Consider the following 21916-nt stretch of genomic DNA (forward strand, 5'->3'; position numbering starts at 1 on the left):
CTTTAAACAAATTCACGTTCTTAGCAGTCATATTCACCCCTAGATATTTTACTTTTTTTACCAATGTTAAGCCTGTCTCTTTCTGAAACCTCTCTTTCTCACTTGGTGTTAAGTTTTTCTCCAAAACCTTGGTTTTTAATTTGTTCAGCTTAAACCCAGCCACCTGACCAAATTCCTGGATTAGTTCCAAAACCCTTTTAGTACTAGATTCTGGCTCCTGTAATGTCAATACTAAATCATCTGCAAAAGCTTTAAGTTTGTATTGTTTAGCTCCGACCTGAATACCTTTAATCAATTGGTCCCTTCTGATCATATTAAGCAGGACCTCCAGGACCAAAATAAAGAGCAGTGGGGAAATTGGGCAGCCTTGTCGTGTCCCTTTCTCCATCTTAAATTCTTCTGTCACCATATTGTTAACTATCAACTTAGCCTTTTGTTCTGAATAAATTGCACCTATACCATTTTCAAAACCTTGACCAACCCCCATCCCCTGGAGATTTTTCTTCATAAAACTCCAAGAAATATTGTCGAAAGCTTTCTCCGCATCCACAAATATCAAAACTGCCTTAGTATTAATGTTTGTTTGAAGCATTTCTAAAATGTTAATTATATTCCTCGTATTGTCAGACAAATGTCTGCCCGGGAGAAAGCCAGCTTGATCTTTATGTATCTCTTCCATTAAAACTTTTTTCAATCTTTTAGCCAAAATATCAGCAAAAATTTTGTAATGCACATTAAGCAGGGATATGGGGCGGTAGTTCTTGAGTTGTGTCTTTTCAGACTCAGTTTTCGGTATAAGTGTGATGTATGCTTCTTTCCACGACTCTGGCACTTTTTTCCCCTCCAAAATTTCATTGCAAACCTCCTTTAGTGGTTGAATTAACCAATCTTTCAAAGATCTGTAGTACTTAGAGGTTAAACCGTCCGGCCCTGGAGATTTACCCAGCTGCATGTTCTGGATGGCACCTTCCACCTCCTGTTCAGATATTTTATAATTCAGCAGTAGCTTGTTTTCTTGAGAATTTTTTTGTAATCCATTAATTTTCAAAAATTGATCTATGTCAGTCTCTTTCTGTGGCCCTTGTGTGTAAAGTTGTTTAAAATATCTCTGGAAACAGTTTCTAATCTCTTGTGGGTTCTGTATGTTCTTGCCTTCCACTTCAAGGTTTGTAACAGTATTTAACTTTTGTCTTTTCTTCAACTGCCACGCTAGCAGTTTCCCACATTTATTCACCAATTCAAAAGTCTTTTGTGTCATCTGTTTAATTTTCCATTCTATGTCCCGATTTATCATTTTCATGTATTGTACTTGATATGACTTTATTTCTCTCAAAATCTCCTGCGACTTTGGTTTCACTCTAAGTTTCTTCTCACCTTCTTTTATTTTCTCCAATATCTTTTCTTTTTTCTCATTTTGGATTCTCTTCTTTATTGCGTTCTGTTGAATCAGGAACCCTCTCATTACGGCTTTACTCGCGTCCCAGATTACTCTTTTCTCAACTGTAGTTTTCATATTTATCTCAAAGTAGTCTTTCATAATTTTTGGGGCCTTCTTGGTTATTTCTGCATCTCTAAACAAGGTGTCATTCATCCTCCATCTGAAGGAACCAGTCTGTATCACTTTCATCTCCATTCTCACAGGGTTATGGTCGGAGCAAGTTTTGGGACAAATTTCCACTTTCCGAATATTAGGAGCCATTCCTCTGGTTATCCAGATTTGGTCAATTCTTGTCCATGTCATTTTGGCTTCAGAAAAGAAGGTCCCCTCTCTTCCTAAGGGATTTTTGGTTCTCCAAGTATCAATTAAGTCCATATTGTCTGTCATCTCAAAAAAAGTTTTTGGTAGTCTTCCGTCTTTCGTAACTACCTGTCTTAGTGACTTATCCATATTTGTAGACACCACTCCATTCATATCTCCCATTAAAATAATATTACAGTCCATAAAGTCCAGCAATGTCTCGTGCAGTTTCTTAAAAAATTCAGATTTCCCCTCATTTGGTGCATAAACTCCTACTATCAAAAATTTTTCTCCTTGGAATTGAATTTCGATTGCCACAAATCTTTCTTGTTCATCCTTAAATATAAATTTTGGTAGTAAGCTCTCTTTTGCATAAATCACAACTCCTCTCTTCTTGACCTTGTCTGATGAGATAAATTCTTGTCCTAATCTTTTGTTAATCAATACTTTCCTGTGCAATCTGGTTACATGGGTTTCTTGTAAACATATCAAGTCCAATTGTTCCTTTTTCAGCAAATGGAAAATTCTTTTTCTCTTATCTGGGGAATTGAGACCACGAATGTTCCAACTTAATACCTGCAGAGACATGGTGTAATTATTTTACTTTCCCTCCGACTGCTCCTAGTAATTGTTCTTGTTCTGTCGGTGGTGTCACTTTCTCTGGCTTGTCCAACCCCAGAGGTGGTCTTGCTAGGTCTAATATTCCTGGTTTTGATGCCTTTGGTTCTTCTTCTTTCTCAGCCTCTTTTTGTAGATTTTCTCCGTGGTCCCTCAAGAATCTCTCTTTGTCCTCCACTGATCTTATTTTGATCTTTCTTCCTTTGTAGGTAAAAGATAGGCCTTGGGGAAACTCCCACCTGAATAGAATTCTGTTATTTCTTAACAGGGCCACTAAGTCTCCATAGTTGATCCTGAGGTCTAGTAGATATTTTGGAATATCTTTAAAAATTTCAATTCTTGTGTCCTCTATTTCCAAAGATTTCTGGTAATGGAGACTCAGTATTTTGTCTCTCTCTTCTTTTGTTCTAAGAGTGATTAAACAGTCTCTCACCCTGTTCTTTCTTCCCCCTTTTCCAAGTCTAAAGGCGCTCACTATCTTGAAGTCCTGTTTATCTGGGTCCAGGCCCCAGAACTCTTCAAATTCCTGTGTAAGGTAACCTCTTAAGTCGTCTTTCTCAAGTTCTGGTATAGCTCTGATCCTCAGATTGGTCTGTTTTTCCCTAAGTTCAATCATAGACAATTGCGACCTATGATCCTCCAGCTGTTTATTTATTGGCGGTATCTTCTCCTCTACCGCCAATACCTTCTCTTTAGCTTCCTCAGCTATTTTTTTATTTAATTTTGAATCTTGTAGCAGCCTGTCAATGGCCTCTGTATTAGAATTCACCTTCTGCCCCAGATTATTAATGCTTGTGGTATTTTGGTCAATTTTAGTTGATAGTTTTTCCAAAGATTCAAATATTTTATTTAGTGCTAAAGACAGTCCCTCTTCAGATGCCGTTCCTTTTGATCCAGCCTGTGCAGGATCTTCCCTTTCTGGGGCAGGAGGACCAGAAGCTGATGGTCTGCGTTGCTGCTGCCTAGTTTTGACCCTTGTTGTTTTTTCCAAATCTGTCATTGTCTTGTATCTGAGGATCAAGGTCACTCTCACGGCCCAGACTTGTTTGTGTGAGTTTCCTTGGCCAGCTGGACACCGCGCCAAACACCGTCCCGCTCCGGAGCCCCTTACGGGGTTCCCTTGCAAGTCGGGGGGGCACAAAGGGTGCCCGCCGAGTCCCTCGGTCGCAGGCTTCTTCCACCTGTGGTTTTTGAAGGGGTCCCCGCTTCGCTGTAGCAGTAAGACCCGATTTCTGTGGTGCTTCCTCCCTCTAGGTTAGAGGGAATCCACCATTGCCGATGGCGCCGCCTCCGGAAGTCCTGGGACAATTTGGCTGCTAAACAATAACCCGTGAGTAGGTGAAGTTTTAAGAATTGGGACTTAAAGGAGAAAAAAAGGATTAATTTGGCACTGAAGCGGGAAGGTGTAAACAGGAAGTCCGCCTTCCGCTTTGTATATAGTTCAAAACAAAGACTCTTTAAGCTGACAACCTGGAGAGTGGTGTTTTAAAACCTGCAAATCCAAGCATCAAAGCAAAGAATTCCCCCCCGGGCTGGGGGGGGGGAGAGGCAAAAGTGACTTTTTTCTTCTATTCACAATTTAAAAACAAGGACAATTATTTAACTCCCGGGAACGGACTACCAGATATACTAGAAACTGTTGCACTGAGAATCGCACTGTTAATAGACATTGTAACTTTTTAATGGTTAACTCTGCAAAAAGAGATACTTATTGAAGGTCTTCTTCGGACTTGAAACTGTTGCTTGTTTTCTGGAGGGGGACTTTGGAAAGTTGGAAAAGACTTTTTTTACTGCAACTTTATGGACTGTTACAGTGTCCCCCTAGAGGAATATTGAAATTGTGCATCCAGCTGGGGGAATTTTCCACTTCTGACTCTGGGGATTTTCCATGGTAAGACTTGACCGTGGGACTGACCTTGACTCACAGACAAGTGGGATGACGGATAGGACAACAAGGAGTAAGGTCAGAGTCCAGCAGCCTAGCGCAGTTTCCCAGCAACGTAGATCATCTGTTCCCGGTCCTCCTGTGACACAGGGGGAAGATTTTGTACAAGCTGGGCCAAAAGGAATGATAGAACTTTCTTTATGTATGCAACAACGGCAGCAAGAATACTTATTGCAAAGTATTGGAAGACACAAGATCTACCCACCCTGGAAGAGTGGCAGATGAAGGTGATGGACTATATGGAATTAGCGGAAATGACTTAGCGGAATTAGCGGAAATGAGCTTGCAGGGCAGCAGCTGAAGAAGGAGCAAAAAGGGTTTTCTTGTGTGTGTTTCTTGTGGCTGATTAGTTGCTCTCCCTGTGCAAAGGTCAGAGGGGGCAGGGTTTCTGTTGAGGTAGGTGATTAGCTGTGGGAGGAGCTTATCAGAGCTTGTAGGGCAGCGGTGCGCGCCTAGCGGCGCACGCAGTTTAATCCATCTTTTAGGGGAGCTAGTCTCAAACGTTTGTTGGGGGAGACCTAGGGTTTTTTTGGGGGGGGAGTTTTTTGTCCTGTCTGCACGCTTCTTATAATGGAGGACCGCTGTAGCCACCCCCAACAACACGTTCTCAAGATGGAGAGTGAGGGAACAGCTGCAGTCGCCTGCGGTTCCTGCGCAATGTTTGCCATCTTGCCCAAGGTTTCAGGCAGCTTTACCTGCAGCAACTGCATGTTGATTGCCCTCTTAAAAGACAAAGTCCAGCAACTGGAGGAACGTGTAGCTACGCTCCAAAGAATTAGAGAGCTGGAGCTCTTCTTGGAAGCAACAGAGCACACCGTCTCCACCAAGGAGGAGACAGGGGACTCCCCTGAGAAGGATGCTAGTTCACCAACACAGGAGCCAGATATATGGAGAAACGTGACTCAAAAAAGTAGGAGGCCCAGGGTTCACTCTGATTGTTTAGAAATACACAATCGCTTTGAGGTCCTCTCCCCTAGCATGGAAGACGAAGAGCAGACTCCATTTGAGGATCTCTCCCTCATTACAGTCGATCAGGTATACGAAGACGAGCAGCAAAGTCAGTCCTCAGGGAATGTGCAGGCGACCTTGGAACGGACAGCTCACGGAAGAACCCCGACCAAACCTAAGAGGAGGCGTGTAGTGGTGATAGGGGATTCCCTACTGAGGGGAACAGAAGCAGTGATCTGTGGAAGTGTGCTGTCTCCCCGGGGCTAAGATCCAAGATGTAACTGAACGACTGCAAGGAATCATAAAACCCACTGACAAATACCCCTTCCTCTTGGTTCATGTGGGAACCAATGACACTGCAAGCAATAGCCTCCAGAAGATCAAAAGAGACTATGAGGCTCTGGGCAGGAAACTGAAGCAATTAAATGCACAAATTGTCATCTCATCTGTCCTCCCAGTTGAACGACGTGGCCCAGGGAGAGAGGGAAAAATAGTGGAAGTGAACAGCTGGCTTCGCAAATGGTGTAAACAGGAACGGTTTGGATTCTTAGATCACGGACTGCAGTTTCTTGAAGATGGACTTCTGGCAAGCGATGGGCTGCACCTCACAACGGTTGGGAGGAATGTTTTTGCCAAAAATCTCAGAAACCTCATCAGGAGGGCTTTAAACTGACTAATGTGGGGGAGGGAGACAGTGCTCCTGAAGGTAGGAGTCTATCAATTGATGAAGATGATCATCCAAATGTCATAGACCAAATGGAGCAAACAGCACGCAGACCTAGTGGTGGGAGGAAAAAATCCTTAAATAAGAGACACGGGGGAATGATTAATGGACTTCAATGTCTGTACACTAATGCGCAAAGCATGGGAAATAAACAAGATGAGCTTGAGCTCTTGGTACAGCAAACTAAATATGACATAATAGGCATCACTGAAACCTGGTGGGATAAGTCCCACGATTGGAATGTAATAATGGAGGGATACAATCTATTTCAGAGAAACAGACCAGACAAGAAAGGAGGAGGAGTGTCGTTATATGTCAGGGATGTGTATACCTGTGAAGAGATCCAAGATTTAGAACCTCAAAGCCAAAGTGAGAGCATTTGGGTCAAAATTAAGGGAGAGAAGAATAACAGGGACCTCATTGTGGGAGTTTACTATAGATCCCCAAGCCAAACGGAGGACATAGATGATGCCTTCCTGGAACAGATGGCCAAGCATGCAAAAGGAAGGGAGATAGTAGTAATGGGGGACTTCAATTACCCGGATATTTGCTGGATGTCAAACTCAGCCAAGAGCATAAGGTCAAACAGATTCCTCACTGGCCTTGCAGACAACTTCGTTGTCCAGAAAGTGGGAGAAGCAACAAGAGGAACAGCCATTTTAGATCTGGTCCTAACCAATGTTGATGACCTGGTTAGTGGGGTAGAAGTGGAAGGATCATTAGGCGCGAGTGATCATGCTCTTCTGAAGTTTACTATACAGCGGAAAGGAGCAGCCAAGCATACTAGGACTCAATTTCTTGACTTTAAGAAAGCCGACTTCATAAAACTTAGGGAAGTGCTGGGTGAGATCCCATGGACAGTAATACTAAAATGAAAGGGAGTTCATGATGGCTGGGAGTTTGTTAAGAGGGAGATAGTAAAAGCACAACTTCAAGCAATACCAATGAGACGGAAACATGGAAGGTGCCTAAAGAAGCTAGGGTGGCTATCTAAAGAACTTTTAACTGAGTTAAGATTAAAAAAGGATGTGTACAAAAAATGGAAAAGGGGGGAAACCACCAAAGAGGAATTCAAACAAATAGCCAGCACGTGTAGACACAAAGTCAGAAAAGCTAAAGCACAGAATGAACTCAGGCTTGCTAGAGAGGTTAAAAGCAACAAAAAAGGCTTTTATGGGTATGTTTGTAGCAAAAGGAAGAACAAAGAAACAGTGGGGTCACTCAGAGGAGAAGATGGTGAAATGCAAACAGGGGACACAGAAAGGGCTGAACTCCTCAATGCCTTCTTTGCCTCAGTCTTCTCCGATAAAGAAAACAATGCCCGACCTGAAGAATTTGGAGCAAATGATTCAGCAGAGGAAACACAGCCCAGAATAACTAAGGAGATAGTACAAGAATACTTGGCTAGTTTAGATGTATTCAAGTCTCCAGGGCCAGATGAACTGCATCCAAGAGTATTAAAAGAACTGGCAGATGTGATCTCAGAGCCACTGGCAGTCATCTTTGAGAATTCCTGGAAAACAGGCGAAGTCCCGGCAGACTGGAGGAGGGCAAATGATGTCCCTATTTTCAAAAAGGGGAAAAGAGAGGACCCAAATAATTACCGCCCAGTCAGTCTGACATCAATACCAGGGAAGATTCTGGAGCAGATCATTAAGCAAACAGTCTGTGAGCACCTAGAAAGGAATACTGTGATCACCAATAGTCAGCATGGATTTCTGAAAAATAAGTCATGTCAGACTAACCTGATCTCATTTTTTGACAGAATTACAAGCCTGGTAGATGAAGGGAACGCAGTGGATGTAGCCTACCTTGATTTCAGCAAGGCATTTGACAAGGTGCCCCATGATATTCTTGTAAAGAAGCTGGTAAAATGCGGACTTGACTATGCTACCACTCAGTGGATTTGTAACTGGCTGACTGACCGAACCCAAAGGGTGCTCATCAATGGTTCCTCTTCATCCTGGAGAAGAGTGACTAGTGGGGTGCCACAGGGTTCTGTCTTGGGCCCGGTCTTATTCAACATCTTTATCAACGACTTGGATGATGGACTCAAGGGCATCCTGATCAAATTTGCAGATGACACCAAACTGGGAGGGGTGGCTAACACCCCAGAGGACAGGATCACACTTCAAAATGACCTTGACATATTAGAGAACTGGGCCAAAACAAACAAGATGAATTTTAACAGGGAGAAATGTAAAGTATTGCACTTGGGCAAAAAAAATGAGAGGCACAAATACAAGATGGGTGACACCTGGCTTGAGAGCAGTACATGTGAAAAGGATCTAGGAGTCTTGGTTAACCACAAACTTGACATGAGCCAACAGTGTGACGCGGCAGCTAAAAAAGCCAATGCAATTCTGGGCTGCATCAATAGGAGTATAGCATCTAGATCAAGGGAAGTAATAGTGCCACTGTATTCTGCTCTGGTCAGACCTCACCTGGAGTACTGTGTCCAGTTCTGGGCACCACAGTTCAAGAAGGACACTGACAAACTGGAACGTGTCCAGAGGAGGGCAACCAAAATGGTCAAAGGCCTGGAAACGATGCCTTATGAGGAACGGCTAAGGGAGCTGGGCATGTTTAGCCTGGAGAAGAAGAGGTTAAGGGTGATATTATAGCCATGTTCAAATATATAAAAGGATGTCACATAGAGGAGGGAGAAAGCTTGTTTTCTGCTGCTCCAGAGAAGCGGACACGGAGCAATGGTTCCAAACTACAAGAAAGAAGATTCCACCTAAACATTAGGAAGAACTTCCTGACAGTAAGAGCTGTTCGACAGTGGAATTTGCTGCCAAGGAGTGTGGTGGAGTCTCCTTCTTTGGAGGTCTTTAAGCAGAGGCTTGACAACCATATGTCAGGAGTGCTCTGATGGTGTTTCCTGCTTGGCAGGGGGTTGGACTCGATGGCCCTTGTGGTCTCTTCCAACTCTATGATTCTATGATTCTATGATTCTATGACTGGCAGAATCCGAGACCTGGGAGAAGAGTTGGTGGAAGAAGATTGGAAGAAATTTAAAGACTACCTGCAGAAACATTGTAAAATTAATGAATGTTAAAATGATGTTGGATTGAAAATAAGTGGTATTAGCAACAAAGTTAAAAAGAGTATGCAAAAGTGAACTGATAATGTGTGAAAATACAGAGTTTTACCATGTAAAGATACAGAGTTAAGTGAAAGAGGGTAAGGATTTGCTGATTTGATTACATTAATGGGAATACAACAACGGGAGGTGTGAGGAGGTCAAAGAAACAAGTTTATGAATTTAAAGTTATAAAAAAATGGATTTGTTTTAACCTTTTTTTTTAGAGTGTATTTTTTGTGTGTGTGTTGTTTTTTGTATTTTGTATTCTTTCTTTCTTTTCTTTTTCTGTTTTATTATGCATTTTTGATATTTATGATTTTTTGATATTTTATGATTTTGTGAAACCTTAATAAATATTTATTTTAAAAAAATAAAATAAAAGTAGGATAGTTGCTGATTTCCTTGACATTTGATGGGAGGGCGTTCCACTGGGCAGGCGCCACCACCAAGAAGGCCCTCTGCCTGGTTCCCTGTAACCTCACTTCTCGCAGTGAGGGAACCCCCAGAAGGCCCTCGGCGCTGGACCTCAGTGTCTGGGCTGAATGATGGGGGTGGAGATGCTCCTTCAGGTATACAGGACCGAGGCAATGCTTCTGAATACAAGTTGCTGGAAGCCACAGGAGGGGAGAGGGCTCTTCTGCTCGAATCCTGCTTGCAGGTTTCCCCAATTGCATCTGGTTGGCCACTGTCAGAACAGGATGCCAGACTAGGTGGGCCACTGGCCGATTCGGCAGCCTGTTCTTGTGTCCCCTGTTGCTCCAGAGGGCAGGAACAGGACCCACGGGGGACCCATTGCAAGGGAGCAGGTTTTGGGTGAGCGTTCGGAAACACTTTGCAAGGGCGAAAGGCTTTTTGACAGTGGAACAGGCTGCTTTTCCTTTGCTGGAGAGACCGGGCTGCTACCTGCATTGCTTTTGGGGGTCCCACCAAACTCTGCAGTTCTATGATTCTAGCGGGGGCTGGCAGCACCGCAGATCTTGCACCAGCACCGCAGATCTTGCACCCTAGGCAGGGGCTGGCTGGCTGGCCTCCAATGGGGCCCCCTTTCAGCTCTGATGCCCCGCAGACGGGACTGTTGCAACAACAGACCTTGCCCTGGGGGAGGAGGCTGCCTTGCCAAGGCCTTTTAGCGCAGCAGCCTTGGAGAGAGAGGCCAGGCTGTCTGGAAGGGGAGGAGGCAGACGTCCCCCTCCCCCCCCAAAAAAAAAAGGAAAAAGAAGAAGAAGGGGAGTAGAGAGCCAAGCTCATTAGACAGGCAAGCAAACAAGAGCTTCAAAAGAGTCCAGGAGGGTCCAAAGAGGCTTTTGCAAGCAGCGCTTCCGGCGGTGAGCAACAAGGACAGCTCATCCGAGAGGGACGTCCAAATTGGCCTGAACGAAGCAAACATCTGGATGTGGGAGGCGTGGGCCTCAAGAGGCGAAAGAGATGGAGATGTTTTTATTTTGCATGGGGGAGACACACACAGAGAGAGAGAGACAGGAGGAGGAGCGAGCGAGAGGCCTAATTGGATCCCACAGGAGGCGAGGATGCTTTTCAAAGGAAGAGGAGGAGGAAGAGGAGGAGAGGAGCTGGCTGTCTGCCTGCTCCTAACAGCAGCCAAGAGCAGAGACATGGAATTGGTTCCCATTCCTGTTTCACAATAGGAGAAGAATGTGAGGCAGGCGGGGAAAGGAAAAGGGGGAGGGGGGCGGAATCAGCGTGGTTTGCCAGCTTTGGATTTCAAGCACAGCACAACAGGCAAAGAGGCATTGCAGGGGGTTGGACTAGATGACCCTGGGGTCCCTTCTGATGCTATTGTCCTTTGATTCTATGACACACACACAGTCACTTTCTGCAGGGTCAGAGCTGGAGCGGGTGGGGCCAGGGGTGAGGGCAGAGCTTGGAGGGGATTTCAAAGGGGAGGGGAAGAGTCAGCGAGGGCCACACAGTGGCCGAGGCAAGCCAGTCAGATGGGCGGGGTACAAATAATGAATTAATTAATAATAATAATTACAACTGGCAACAGGCAGATGGGCAAGGCAGATAGACCAGAGCTTCATCTCAGGAGAGCCAGTGGGGGTGGAGTGTTTAAGAGTGCCAGACTAGGACTTGGGAGAGACCAGGGTTCAAATCTCCACTCAGCCACGAAAGTCACCTTGGCAGCCAGTCACTGAGTCCCAGCCTAACCTACCTCATAGGGAGGAAAAGCCATGTGTGCGCCCTTCGGAGAAAAGGGTGAGATATAAACACAATAAATGAATAAAAGCAAAAATAAATGGGAGCTGTAGTAAAAAGAAGGATAAGACAGGATATTAACCCTGCAGATTCAGGGTAGATATAGATATAGATATAAAGCTACTCTTGAGGTACATTTCTCTCCTCCCATTTTACAGGAGGAGATCTGCTGTTGCCAACAGTATAGCCATGGCCAGAGAATCTGTAAGCTGAAACCGTCAACAACACACCCCTTGTCTTTGCTGGGCCATCGTGGATCAGCATTTCACAGCACTCACATCAGAGAGCATGCCCTGGCATGCAAAGAAGACAGGACTGATTTATTCAGAACAGACAAACAACAGTGGAACTCCCTCCCACAGGAGAGAAGTGATGGCCACCAACTTGGGTGGCTTTAAAAGAGGACAAGACAAATTCGTGGAGGAGAGGGCCATCCAAGTCAACTAGCCATCAGTAGAGTCTCATGCTCTACTGACCAAGCTAGATTTTCTTGCTGCAGATTTAAAATCACCTTGATGTAAAATCAAAAAATCAAAAATATGTATCGGCCCACCCTGCCAGCCACCGCCAAAAGATTAAAAAAGAAGAGAGAACACTGCAAAATGTAATTTTTAAAAAGGAACTTTAGAAGCAGGTAAAGGGATGCCTTTGGAAACCCCAGGTAAACACTCTTACTTGGGATAGCTATTCCTCTTAAATTTAATGGGTCCTTTTTCTAAGCAGGAAGTGCAGAGTTACACCAGAAATTGAATCTGCAGGCTCCTTGCACGGAAACTTTCTAAAACAGATTAAAACAGTCTTGCTAGTGAAGTCCACAGGAGACCCATGTAGCCACATACTCTCATAATTCATGACTCGTACAATACTGACAGCTTTGGCTCAACTCTTCTGGTTTACAAAAACCGCCCTGGCTAGTTGTTCAGAAGAGACTATGACTTGCCCTCAAGCCCAATGGGTATCTGCATGCATGAATCGGAAAAGAGATTCTCCTCTCGCCTTTGCCATCCTAACTGTGACAGCGGCTGCATAGCTGAATGCTTTTAAAAACTATCCGAGAATCCCTGCTGAATCAGATCCAGGGGCCCCTCTGGTCCAATATCCTGTTTCCCACACTATCCGGCCAAGACGCCTCTTCTGGGAAATGACCAGGCAGAGGCGGCAGCAGATCCCCGTTACATCTGGTCGTCAACGATAGACTGGTTTTGTAAATGGAGGTTCCACTCCTCTTGTGACTAATGATGACATTAAAGGATGAGACTATGGGTCCATCCAGATTTAGCCAATCAGGAAGCTCCCAAGCAGGGCAGAAGCCCCTCCCCATCTTGCTGCTCCCAAGAAACTGACAGATATACTGCCTCCCAACCTGGAGGCTTGATACGAGCCGGCATGGTAAATAATCTATTAAGGGAAGCTAACTATTCTAAACAAATAAACAAATGCTGAATATCGAGAACCATGAATAAGTAAAAATGTGCAAAATAAGGGGTGGGTGGGAAAACACGATACTGACCCACCTTACAAGGCTGATGTCAGTGAACTTGCACAAAGAACAATTATTATTAATATAATTTCCTTAAATGTATATACCCTGCCTTTCCTCTGTTGCAGAATGCAGAGTGGCATATACAGGATTCCCAGATTTGGTGGCTAGTGGCCTCATGTGCCTCCAGACCTACAGATTTATTATTAGTCTGGAAAAGAGACTTATGGAGCCAGGTCAGAGCAATGGACCATCCAGCTTAGCCTGGACTTACTCTGACTGGCAGCAGCTCTCCAGGATCTTTTAATTGGGGGTGCAGGGTGAGGCGTGTGTTGAACCAGGAGCCAGCATCCTGCCATGCACTGAGCCACAGGACCCCTCCTCCTAATTTTGACACCTGGGCCTTCGAGAAAGAGCAGGCTAGCCCCTATGAAGTTTTCGGTGCTTTGGCAAACTGGAACACAAATCCTGGTAGTGTTGGACCTTGGGCCCATCTAGCTCAGTACTGCCTACACGGACTGGCAGCAAAGGATTCAGGCGAGGAACTCTTCCAGGCCTCCCCAGAGACGCCACTGAGGTTTCGACCTGGGACCTCCTGCATGCAAAGCAGAGGCTCTTTTCTGCCCTTCCCCAAAACGATGGGGGGAAAGAAGAGAGAAAAAGGATTGAGCCATTCCTGCAACGCACCAGCCTCGCATGGCAGCATCCCTGCGAACTGCAGAGTGCTTTTCTCTCCACGGAGCTCCCCTCCGCCAGCCTCCAGGCAAGTTTTTGCATCCAAAACGGTTGGCTCAAGCAAGCTCGAGAAGAGCCAGCCTTGCATCCGAGGCACAGAGCCACAAAACCTCCCGAAAGGGCACATCCGCTCACTTACCTCCCCGGAGGACCCTCCTCGGGTGGAGACGAGTATGTGCAGCCCATGGCGGGTTCTGACCCTGTACTTTCATGCCAGCTGCAGGGAGCCAGGAGGGCTGAGCCGCGCTCCGTCGCGAGACAGGCACACACGCGAGGGGTCCCTCGCCCCCCTGAGCCCTCTCCCGGAGCTTAAAAAGCCAGCGGCCACAGCCCCCCTTTTGTTTAAGAGCGGAGCAGAGCTCTGCATACCAAGTCCCTGCAAAGAGACTGGCTCGATCCCACTGGGATTCGTGCCGGCTGCCTTTGCAAAAGTTACCCGGAGGGTCCGGCACGAACCCAACTATACTCCCAACATCTGGCGGGAGCAGAAAGGAATGAGTGGCGGCGGGGGGGGGGAAGAAACTCAAGAATGAAAACTCCCAGGGTCCCTTGCAACACTCCCCATCTCTCTAACCATTCAAGGGTTGAAGGGGGGGGGAGAGACGTCTCACGGAGTGAAACGCCCGTTGCCCTAACAACAGGTTTACATCACAGCGCTATTTCTTAATTAAATAATTAAAAGCATCTCTGTCACTTCCCCAGAGTTCTTGTCCCTGCAGGACCTTTTTCAGAACAAGACTCAAGGGGTGTGTGCAGAGGAAGCGAAGGGAGGGGAGAGTGTCCTAAAAGGTTAATCCTCTCCCCCAAAACTTTCTTTAATAAAAAAAGTTATTCCCCACGGCCAGCCTGCCCCATGGGCCTCGCTGTGGGGGAAATGCAGCATGCAGAAGCCACAGAATTAACACGCAGCATATCTTGGCACAAGCTGGTTTGTATTATCCTGCTTTTGCACTGAAGGCAAGCTGCAGAGTCTGCGACAGAAGGAATGGCTGAACGCAGGGCTTCCAGACCCAGAGACCCTCCTTCGCTGCAGCCCCATCTGCAGCATGCATTTAAAGCAGCATCAACAAATGATTTTAAAGAGTCACGGTTTCCCCCAAAGAATCCTGGCAGCTGCAGTTAACATAAGGACATAAGAAGAGTATGGTGCCGATTAACGCCAAGGCTGCAGGTTCGATTCTCTTATGAGACAGCTGCTTATTCCTGCATTTCAGGGGGTTGGACTAGATGCTCCCCAGGGGCCCCTCCAACTCTTATGATTCTATGACTTGAGCAATTGTTTGGGGAGTGACGTGGGTCTGGTTTGTAAGGCAACCCCCGCCAGCCTAGGGCTCTCCAAATGTTTTGGGACTCTCGACTCCCACCAGGCTGCTGTTGGAGAAACCATTGCTTCAGTTCTTGGACTTGGACAGGCCTGGCCACCTGAGAAGCGATCGGTGAGGAGGGTCGTGGAAAAGAGGATGCAAAGAAAGGGAAGCCAGCGATCAGGGGCCAAGATTTAGAGGCAGAAAAGAGATATTATTCACAGTCAAATGGAAGCAGGAATAAGTGAAATGACAGCAGACTTGGCTATAGTCAAACGAAGCAAAAGATGCATTTTCAACAAACTCCTTTAAACTCCCCAAAAGGTCATGCCTGGTCAGACCTCTGCCTGGGGGGAAAAGGGGGGCAAACTGTAAGTGTGAATAAACGCTTCCTCTGTTCCATTTATTAAGAGAAGTTAATGCATTTTCCTCTAGTGAGGAGGAAGAAGAAAAGACAGCTGTTGATATATAGAGAGCATCTGGAAAGGAGAGACTGAGGCCAACAGGCTGTGAGATAGAATTACAGAATCAGAGAGCTGAAAGGGGGCCGCCAAGGGGCATCTAGTCCAACTCCTTGTAATGCAGGAATCACAGCTTAAAAATCCCTAGCAGATGGCCATCCAGCCTCCGTTCAAAAAACGTGGAATGAAGAGAGTCCACCACCTTCTGAAGAATTCCATTCCACTGTCAAACAGCTCTTGCAGTCAGACTATCGAGTCAGAATCTCCTTTATTGTCATTTGAATCCATTGGTTTGGGTCCTCTCCTCCAGAGCAGGAGAAAACAAGCTTGCTCCATCTTCCATGAGACAGCCCTTCAGGTATTGGAAAGTGGCTCTCATGTCGCCTCTCCATCTCCTCTTTCCCAGGCTAAACATGCCCAATTCCTTCAAGCGTTCCTCATAAGGCTTCGTTTCCAGATCCTTAATCCTCTTTCTTGCCCTTCTCCGCACACATTCCGGATAGACAGCAACAGGCGACAAAATGTCTGTAAAGTGGGGGCATCCATCACCCTGCAAGGTCACGAAGCGAGATGGGAGCATCACCCCACAGGAACAGCCAGCCAGCCACATGGCAAAATGAGGAGATTGCCTGGGGGGAAAGGACTTCAGTGTTGGTTCCCCTTTCGGGTAATACCTTTTGCATTCTGGAGAATACTTATTCCTTCCCTCTTTCATCATTAGAATGGTAAAAGGCTCATCTAGTCCAGTATTCCTCTTCTCACAGTGGCCAGCCAGGTGCCTGGGGAAAAGCAGGATCCCTCTCCCCTCCTGTGGTTTCCAGCAATTGGTTTTCAGAAGCATTCCTGGCCACAGCAACTGTGGGGGCAGAGCAGAGCCAACGTGGCTAGTAGCCAACGACAGCCCTCTGCTACATGAATTTGCTCTATCCCTTTTCAAGCCATCTAGGTTAGCGCCCATCGTTGCCTCCTGTGGGAGTGAGTTCCACAGGACCTCTCTTTCACGAACTGGGACCATGGCATTCCACCTCTCGCAGGTGCATTAACCAAACCGCAGATTCCCCCCCCTGCTCCCCAGGCTATTTTGTAAACAAAATCCAATCCCTTGAGGAAGGCCCAATTGCTGACCCCAGCTGGGGAAAATGACAGCATTCTCACACAGAGAGCCCTGGGTGGGGCACCCTCTAGGCCTCCTCCACACCATAAAGCAAAGTGGTGTGGTTAAGAGGTTGAGACTTTGAACTGGTTGCACCATCCCGGAAAACATGCTCCACGTGATCTCTGCTGCAATCCTTTGGTATCTAGATGTACTCCTTTCTCACACAGCTTTGCCCCTCTGAGCTACGGTAATTTTGGAGGTGATGGTGGTTAACAAGCAATTCTCCTCAAATACTCTCCTGGGCTTAGGAAGCTGCTTACAGTGTTTTGGAAGTGCTGTACAATTGCTTTAAAATCATGACAAAGCACTTGTGCAGCACTTGCAAAACACCATTAAATCGCTCCGCGCAGTAAGCACGCAACAGCCCAGCAGGAGTTGCAACATCCCTAAGCAGAGTCATTCTTCCCATTCTATAGATGGGGCAAACTGAGGCTGAGACAGCGGCTTGCTTAAGATTACCTCGTATGTTTGCTGCAGAGTTGAGACTTTGAACTGGAGACCTGCTAACGCATCTTCCCATCAGTCAGGTGGGAGGCAAAGGCCAGGATCCAGCAACCCTGCTTGCTGTTAAATGCAGACCTGCGTTTAACCCCCCCCCCCCAGCTTTAAGGAGGACACTTGCAAATGCAACGTCCACCATTAGCATGCCACTGTGGAAACAATGGCACCCTCAAGGTCTTCCCCTGATGCCAACTGAGACTTTTACCTTAGCCTGGTTTGTAAACATCCTCACAGACCCCTCTCTGTCCTCCATCCAGGCCAGCGAGGGGCTTTATCAGCATCCAAGGACACCTTACAGCCAGGCAAAAATATCTGGGCTATAAAGCAGGGCTAGGGAGGGGCTGCGGCCTGAGGAAAGATTCAGGGGCCACACAGAGATGCCTGCAGGGCCACATTCCGCCCCCCAGGCCTGAGGGTCGCCACACCTGCAGGAATAGGTGCCATCTACACATAGCAGGAGCAAAGGTGGAAGGTGAACTGGACAAAGGATTCTGCATAGACAACCTCCCCCCCCCCCAATTATGCTGCCATCGCATTTCAGAGAAGAACCACAAGCCCTGCAGCATCGTTGACTGATACCAGCCAGCGGCACCTGGCAATCTGGGTCAGCTGCCTCTGAACCTCATCGCTTTATACCGTGAATTGCTTTTGTGAAAAAATCCAGCTGAAAGAAATATGCTAGTACGGTGCGGAGGAATCATCCTGTCTGAGGCATATTTAGGGAACTCTCCCTCCCGGCTTAACTCCCCAAGCTGGGATTCGAGGCAGCTTGCCACATTTTAAAAGCAAACATGACAGAATGCATCGTAAAACAAAGGATCCGAAAACAGTAGTCAAAATACAGTAAAAGCACGTTTAGAACTGGGAATGAAAACTCATTAAAGCCCAGAGATTTGCACTGCCTGCACGTGAGTTTCTAAGGGCCTGCCCGGAGAGGAAGGTCTTAGCCTGCTGGTGGAAGGATAACAGGGAAGGAGGGAGTCAAACCTCTCCTGGGAGGGGATCTCACAATCTGGGAGCAGCCACAGAAAAGGCTCTGTCGTGGGTCACCACGAGCTACACCTCTGGTGTTGGTGGGGTCAAGAGAAGGGACTCACTAGGCAGGTTCGTGTAGGGAGACACGATCTTTCAGGTAGCCTGTGCCCAAGACACCCAGGGCTTTGTAGGACATAATCATCAGTTTGGACTGTGCCTGGAAACAGACTGCTAGCCACTGAAGTTGTCTTAACGTGCTTCCTGTACCTGGGCCCAGACACCAGTCTGGCCACAGGATTTGGGGCCAGCGGAAGCTTCCAAACCCTTTCCAAAGGCTGCATGTGCAACGTGACTCCAGCACTCGCCTCTCTGAAGCTGTTGGGTGTATGTCGCCCTGGGTGAAACCCATGTACCTCACCACCAACCCACTCACCCCGTTGGCGGCTGGATTTTCGTAAAGTCGGGGACCTCCTCTTTCTTCTTGCGGAAGAAAAACCAGTACGTCAGCAGGCCGATGATGATGGAGAAGAGGAAGACGTCCGTCATGCTGAAGGGGACCGAAGCCTCCGGGGTCTTTGTGGAGGGAGAGTCATCCTTGGATGATGCTGTCCCCATGGCAACGGGAAAACTAAAGCGAGGAGGAGAAAGAGATAGCCGTCACATGTCACATATCGGTTTCAGGCCTTGGCAAGAAAGCAGAACTTCTGGAACCAAAGCAGATGAGGAGATGAGCAGGGATCAGCTCTGTAGCGGCAAGAAGCAACCTCAGAATATTGTGAAATAATAATAAAGAGCACCTCTGAGCATAGCCAGAGTTTCTTAAACAGAGTAGCTGCAGCCACCTACAGAGAGGAGCAAGGTAGTGTGATGTATATGCTACAACTTTCGAAGATTTGACTTGAGATAAGAGTTTGACAGCACGCTGTCAGCACTGCCACACCTTATAAAATTTCGCAAGGCATGTGGGAGGCTCATGAGTGCATCAGTGAATCTACTCCACAAAGAGAAGGCAAATTTTCCTTTTCTCTCACAATGGCGCAAGCTTTATCCTGCCTTTCTAGATGTCAACTTCAAGGCAGCTCGTGTTATTCTTTGCTACAAAAGAGAGCATGGTGTAACAAGCGAAAGACACACAATCCAAACCAGCAGCACCGAAGAACAACTTCATAAAGAAAGCCTCATACTGAGTCAGACCACTGGCCCATTTATCCAAGTACTGTCTACACTGACTGGCAGCAGCTCTCCAAGGTCTCTCCCAAACCTACCCGGGGATTGAACCTAGGACCTTTGGCCTGCAAAGCAGGTGCTCTAACCACTGAGACACAGCCTTTCCCTGTTATTCTGTGTGTGGATTGTTTTTGACTTTCACGGGGCCACAGCAGAGAGAAGGGAAATGACAGCGGCACCCACTCCAGAATTTGTTTTATTCTGGATTGCTTCATTTGATGTTTTAATGTTAAAGTGTTGCAAACCACTTTGATGTTTCTTCTTTAAAATATAAAGCGGTGTAGAAATGAAATTAGTAACAACGAAGCATGTGGGCTTTTCGTCTCTGTTTTAGCTGGGGGTTGAATGGGATAAAGACACAGCCTGGCTGCAGAGAATAAAATGATTGGTTTCCTGCGTGCAATGCCATCGCCCCTCCTCTCCGTCACTGACGTTTCCACAGTCCCTTCGCTCGCTCTCTTTCCCACCCAACACACCCTCTCTCTCACATCCTAAAATAAATAAAACTTCTAGGGCATATGTGTCATGGACTGTCTGGATGCAGAGGAATTGTGCGAGGCAGCGGCTGGGGAACCCCCTGGGGAACCCGCAGAAGAAGGCTCAGAGCCAGAGGACTGGTGGTGAGATGGGCAATGAGTAGTCAAAGGGAGAAGAGGGAGCAGACTGGGAGGAAGAGGTCTCAGAAGGTGAAGAGGCAACAGGGTTTAGTGAGCAGGAAGAGGCTGTGGCAGAGAGCGGTTCAGACTCCAAGGCTGAAGCAGAGGTTGGAGAGGAGAGGGGTAAAGAGGCAGCTGAAGAATCCAGGGAGTCTCCCCCTCCTGCTGCAACCAGCTCCCCTCCCCGCTGTTCTCCCAGGACACACAGAGGAATGAAAAGAGCAGAGCAAAGATTTGTTGTGTGCAGACTGCATGGGGGAAATCCTGGAGAGGAAGAGTCTGAGAGAGGGATCCTTGCAACTGCATCATCGGGACAAGACCTGCTAGGAAGATTTGTGGAGGCTTGAGCTCTGTGGTTCATATCCTTGAGTAAAGATTTAACTTCACTGGCCTGGGGTGATGTTTGTTGCTGACCTATGCCTGGCGCAAGCCCTGATAATATGCAAAGCTAAGCAGGGTCTGATTATGGCTGTTTCCTACATCTCAACTTTCAGAAAGGCTCCAAGAAAGCTGGGACTCTGGAATCGAGGGCGTGGGAAGAGCCAACAAGTTGTGTAAGAGGGGAAAACCCACTTTCCATGGCTCATCAGTGCACACCTTTCCTACTTGAGCTGTGGGAAGGGGGCGGCGGGGGAAGAGGCTCAAAGACCCAAAAATGTCCTTAGGTTATATAAAAGGCACAACCCTTTACTGAGTGCATTTTTGAACTTCTGCCTCCTGAAAAGAGCTTTCCCTGAGAGGAAGAGAAGTGGGCAGGGAATTCATAGAGCATGGCGGTTAGCAGTTAAACAGGCCAGGCAGCATTGGTGACCTGACAGGTGTGTTTATAACAGTAAACGCAGAGTACACACACTGTTCTGCATTGATTCATCTGCATTTCAAGCCAACCTTTGCCAATTTCAGTGGGCTGGGGCTGATGGGAGTTGTGACCCCAAATTACTCAGCCCCAGCCCGCTGCAATCCAAAACATCTGGAGGTGGTAAAAATAAATAAATGGTGGCAGCCTCTGATGTCTTAAGAGGGACTGGGCCATGTAAAGGATGCTCTGATGTCACAGCATTCCAGCCAATGGCGAGCCTGAGAGGCAGGAAAGGCAAAGGGTGGGGTCCAAAAGAGTGAGAGGAAGATGAAATGGCAAAGAGGAGGGAGAAAAAAGAGGCAGGTCAAAGAACAAGGTGTGAATATATAAGTAAGAAAGGATTTGAAGCGGGAGTGGCTCAGAGGAATGAGCAGAATGCTGGAGGAGTTTGGGGAAGAGAGAAAAGAGGCAGAGTTCAAGAGAGGACAAGATTTGTATTCCAATCTAGTGCAAGAATGCAGTTGGATTAGATGAGGTGGCCGTGCTTCTGTGCCTTGAAAGCAAAGAATCCTTGTGGACAAGAGCCCCAATTTATATCAGGCTAGAAGCTCACCTCATGGATCACTGCCTTGCCGTGGCGAAGGGGCTTGAAGAACTCAGAGAAGCTATGAACTATGCCGAGCAGGGCACCCAAGATGAACAGGTCATAGTGGAGAGTTTTGACCAAACGTGATCCACCTGGAGGAGGAACCGGCAAGCCACTCCAGTATCCCTGCCAAGAAAACTCCATGGACAAAGACAACAGGCATATAAAAGTTATGACGCTGGAAGATGAGCCCCTCAGGTCAGAAGGCGTCCAACATGCTACTGGGGAAGAGCGGAGGACAAGTACAAGTAGATCCAGAGCTGATGAAGCGGCTGGGCTAAAGCCGAAAGGACGTTCAGTTGCTGATATGCCTGGAAGCGAAAGGAAAGTCCAATGCTGTAAAGAAAAATATTGCATAGGAACCTGGAATGTAAGAACCATGAACCTGGGTAAGTTGGATGTGGTCAAAAATGAGATGGCAAGAATAAATATTGACATCCTGGGCATCAGTGAGCTAAAATGGACGGGAATGGGCGAATTTAGTTCGGATGACCATCATATCTACTACTGTGGGCAAGAAACCCGCAAAAGAAATGGAGTGGCCCTCAGTCAACAAAAGAGTTGCGAAAGCAGTACTGGGTTGCAATCTCAAAAATGATAGAATGATCTCGATACGAATCCAAGGCAGACCTTTTAACATAACAGTAATCCAAGTTTATGCACCAACTACTGGTGCGGAAGAAACTGAAATTGACCAATTC

The 21916-nt window shown here is 46.9% G+C and overlaps 1 protein-coding gene across 4 annotated transcripts in view; it reads right to left on the reverse strand.

The window, feature by feature from the left end:
• Positions 1-21916, reverse strand: part of POR (cytochrome p450 oxidoreductase) — a 66239-nt gene that overhangs the window by 20374 nt on the left and 23949 nt on the right. For 3 of the 4 annotated variants that reach the window (XM_079955581.1, XM_079955580.1, XM_079955579.1), the window contains exon 2: positions 18321-18515. In XM_079955581.1, the coding sequence (XP_079811707.1) occupies positions 18321-18502 (182 nt within the window). In that variant the 5' untranslated portion in view covers positions 18503-18515. Of the gene's footprint in view, positions 1-13629; positions 13692-18320; positions 18516-21916 lie in introns of those variants that run through there. The other variant, XM_079955582.1, reaches the window with a different exon arrangement.

This window comes from Podarcis cretensis (genome assembly GCF_951804945.1).
Source record: "Podarcis cretensis genome assembly, chromosome: 15".
In the NCBI taxonomy this organism is placed as follows: Eukaryota; Metazoa; Chordata; class Lepidosauria; order Squamata; family Lacertidae; genus Podarcis; species Podarcis cretensis.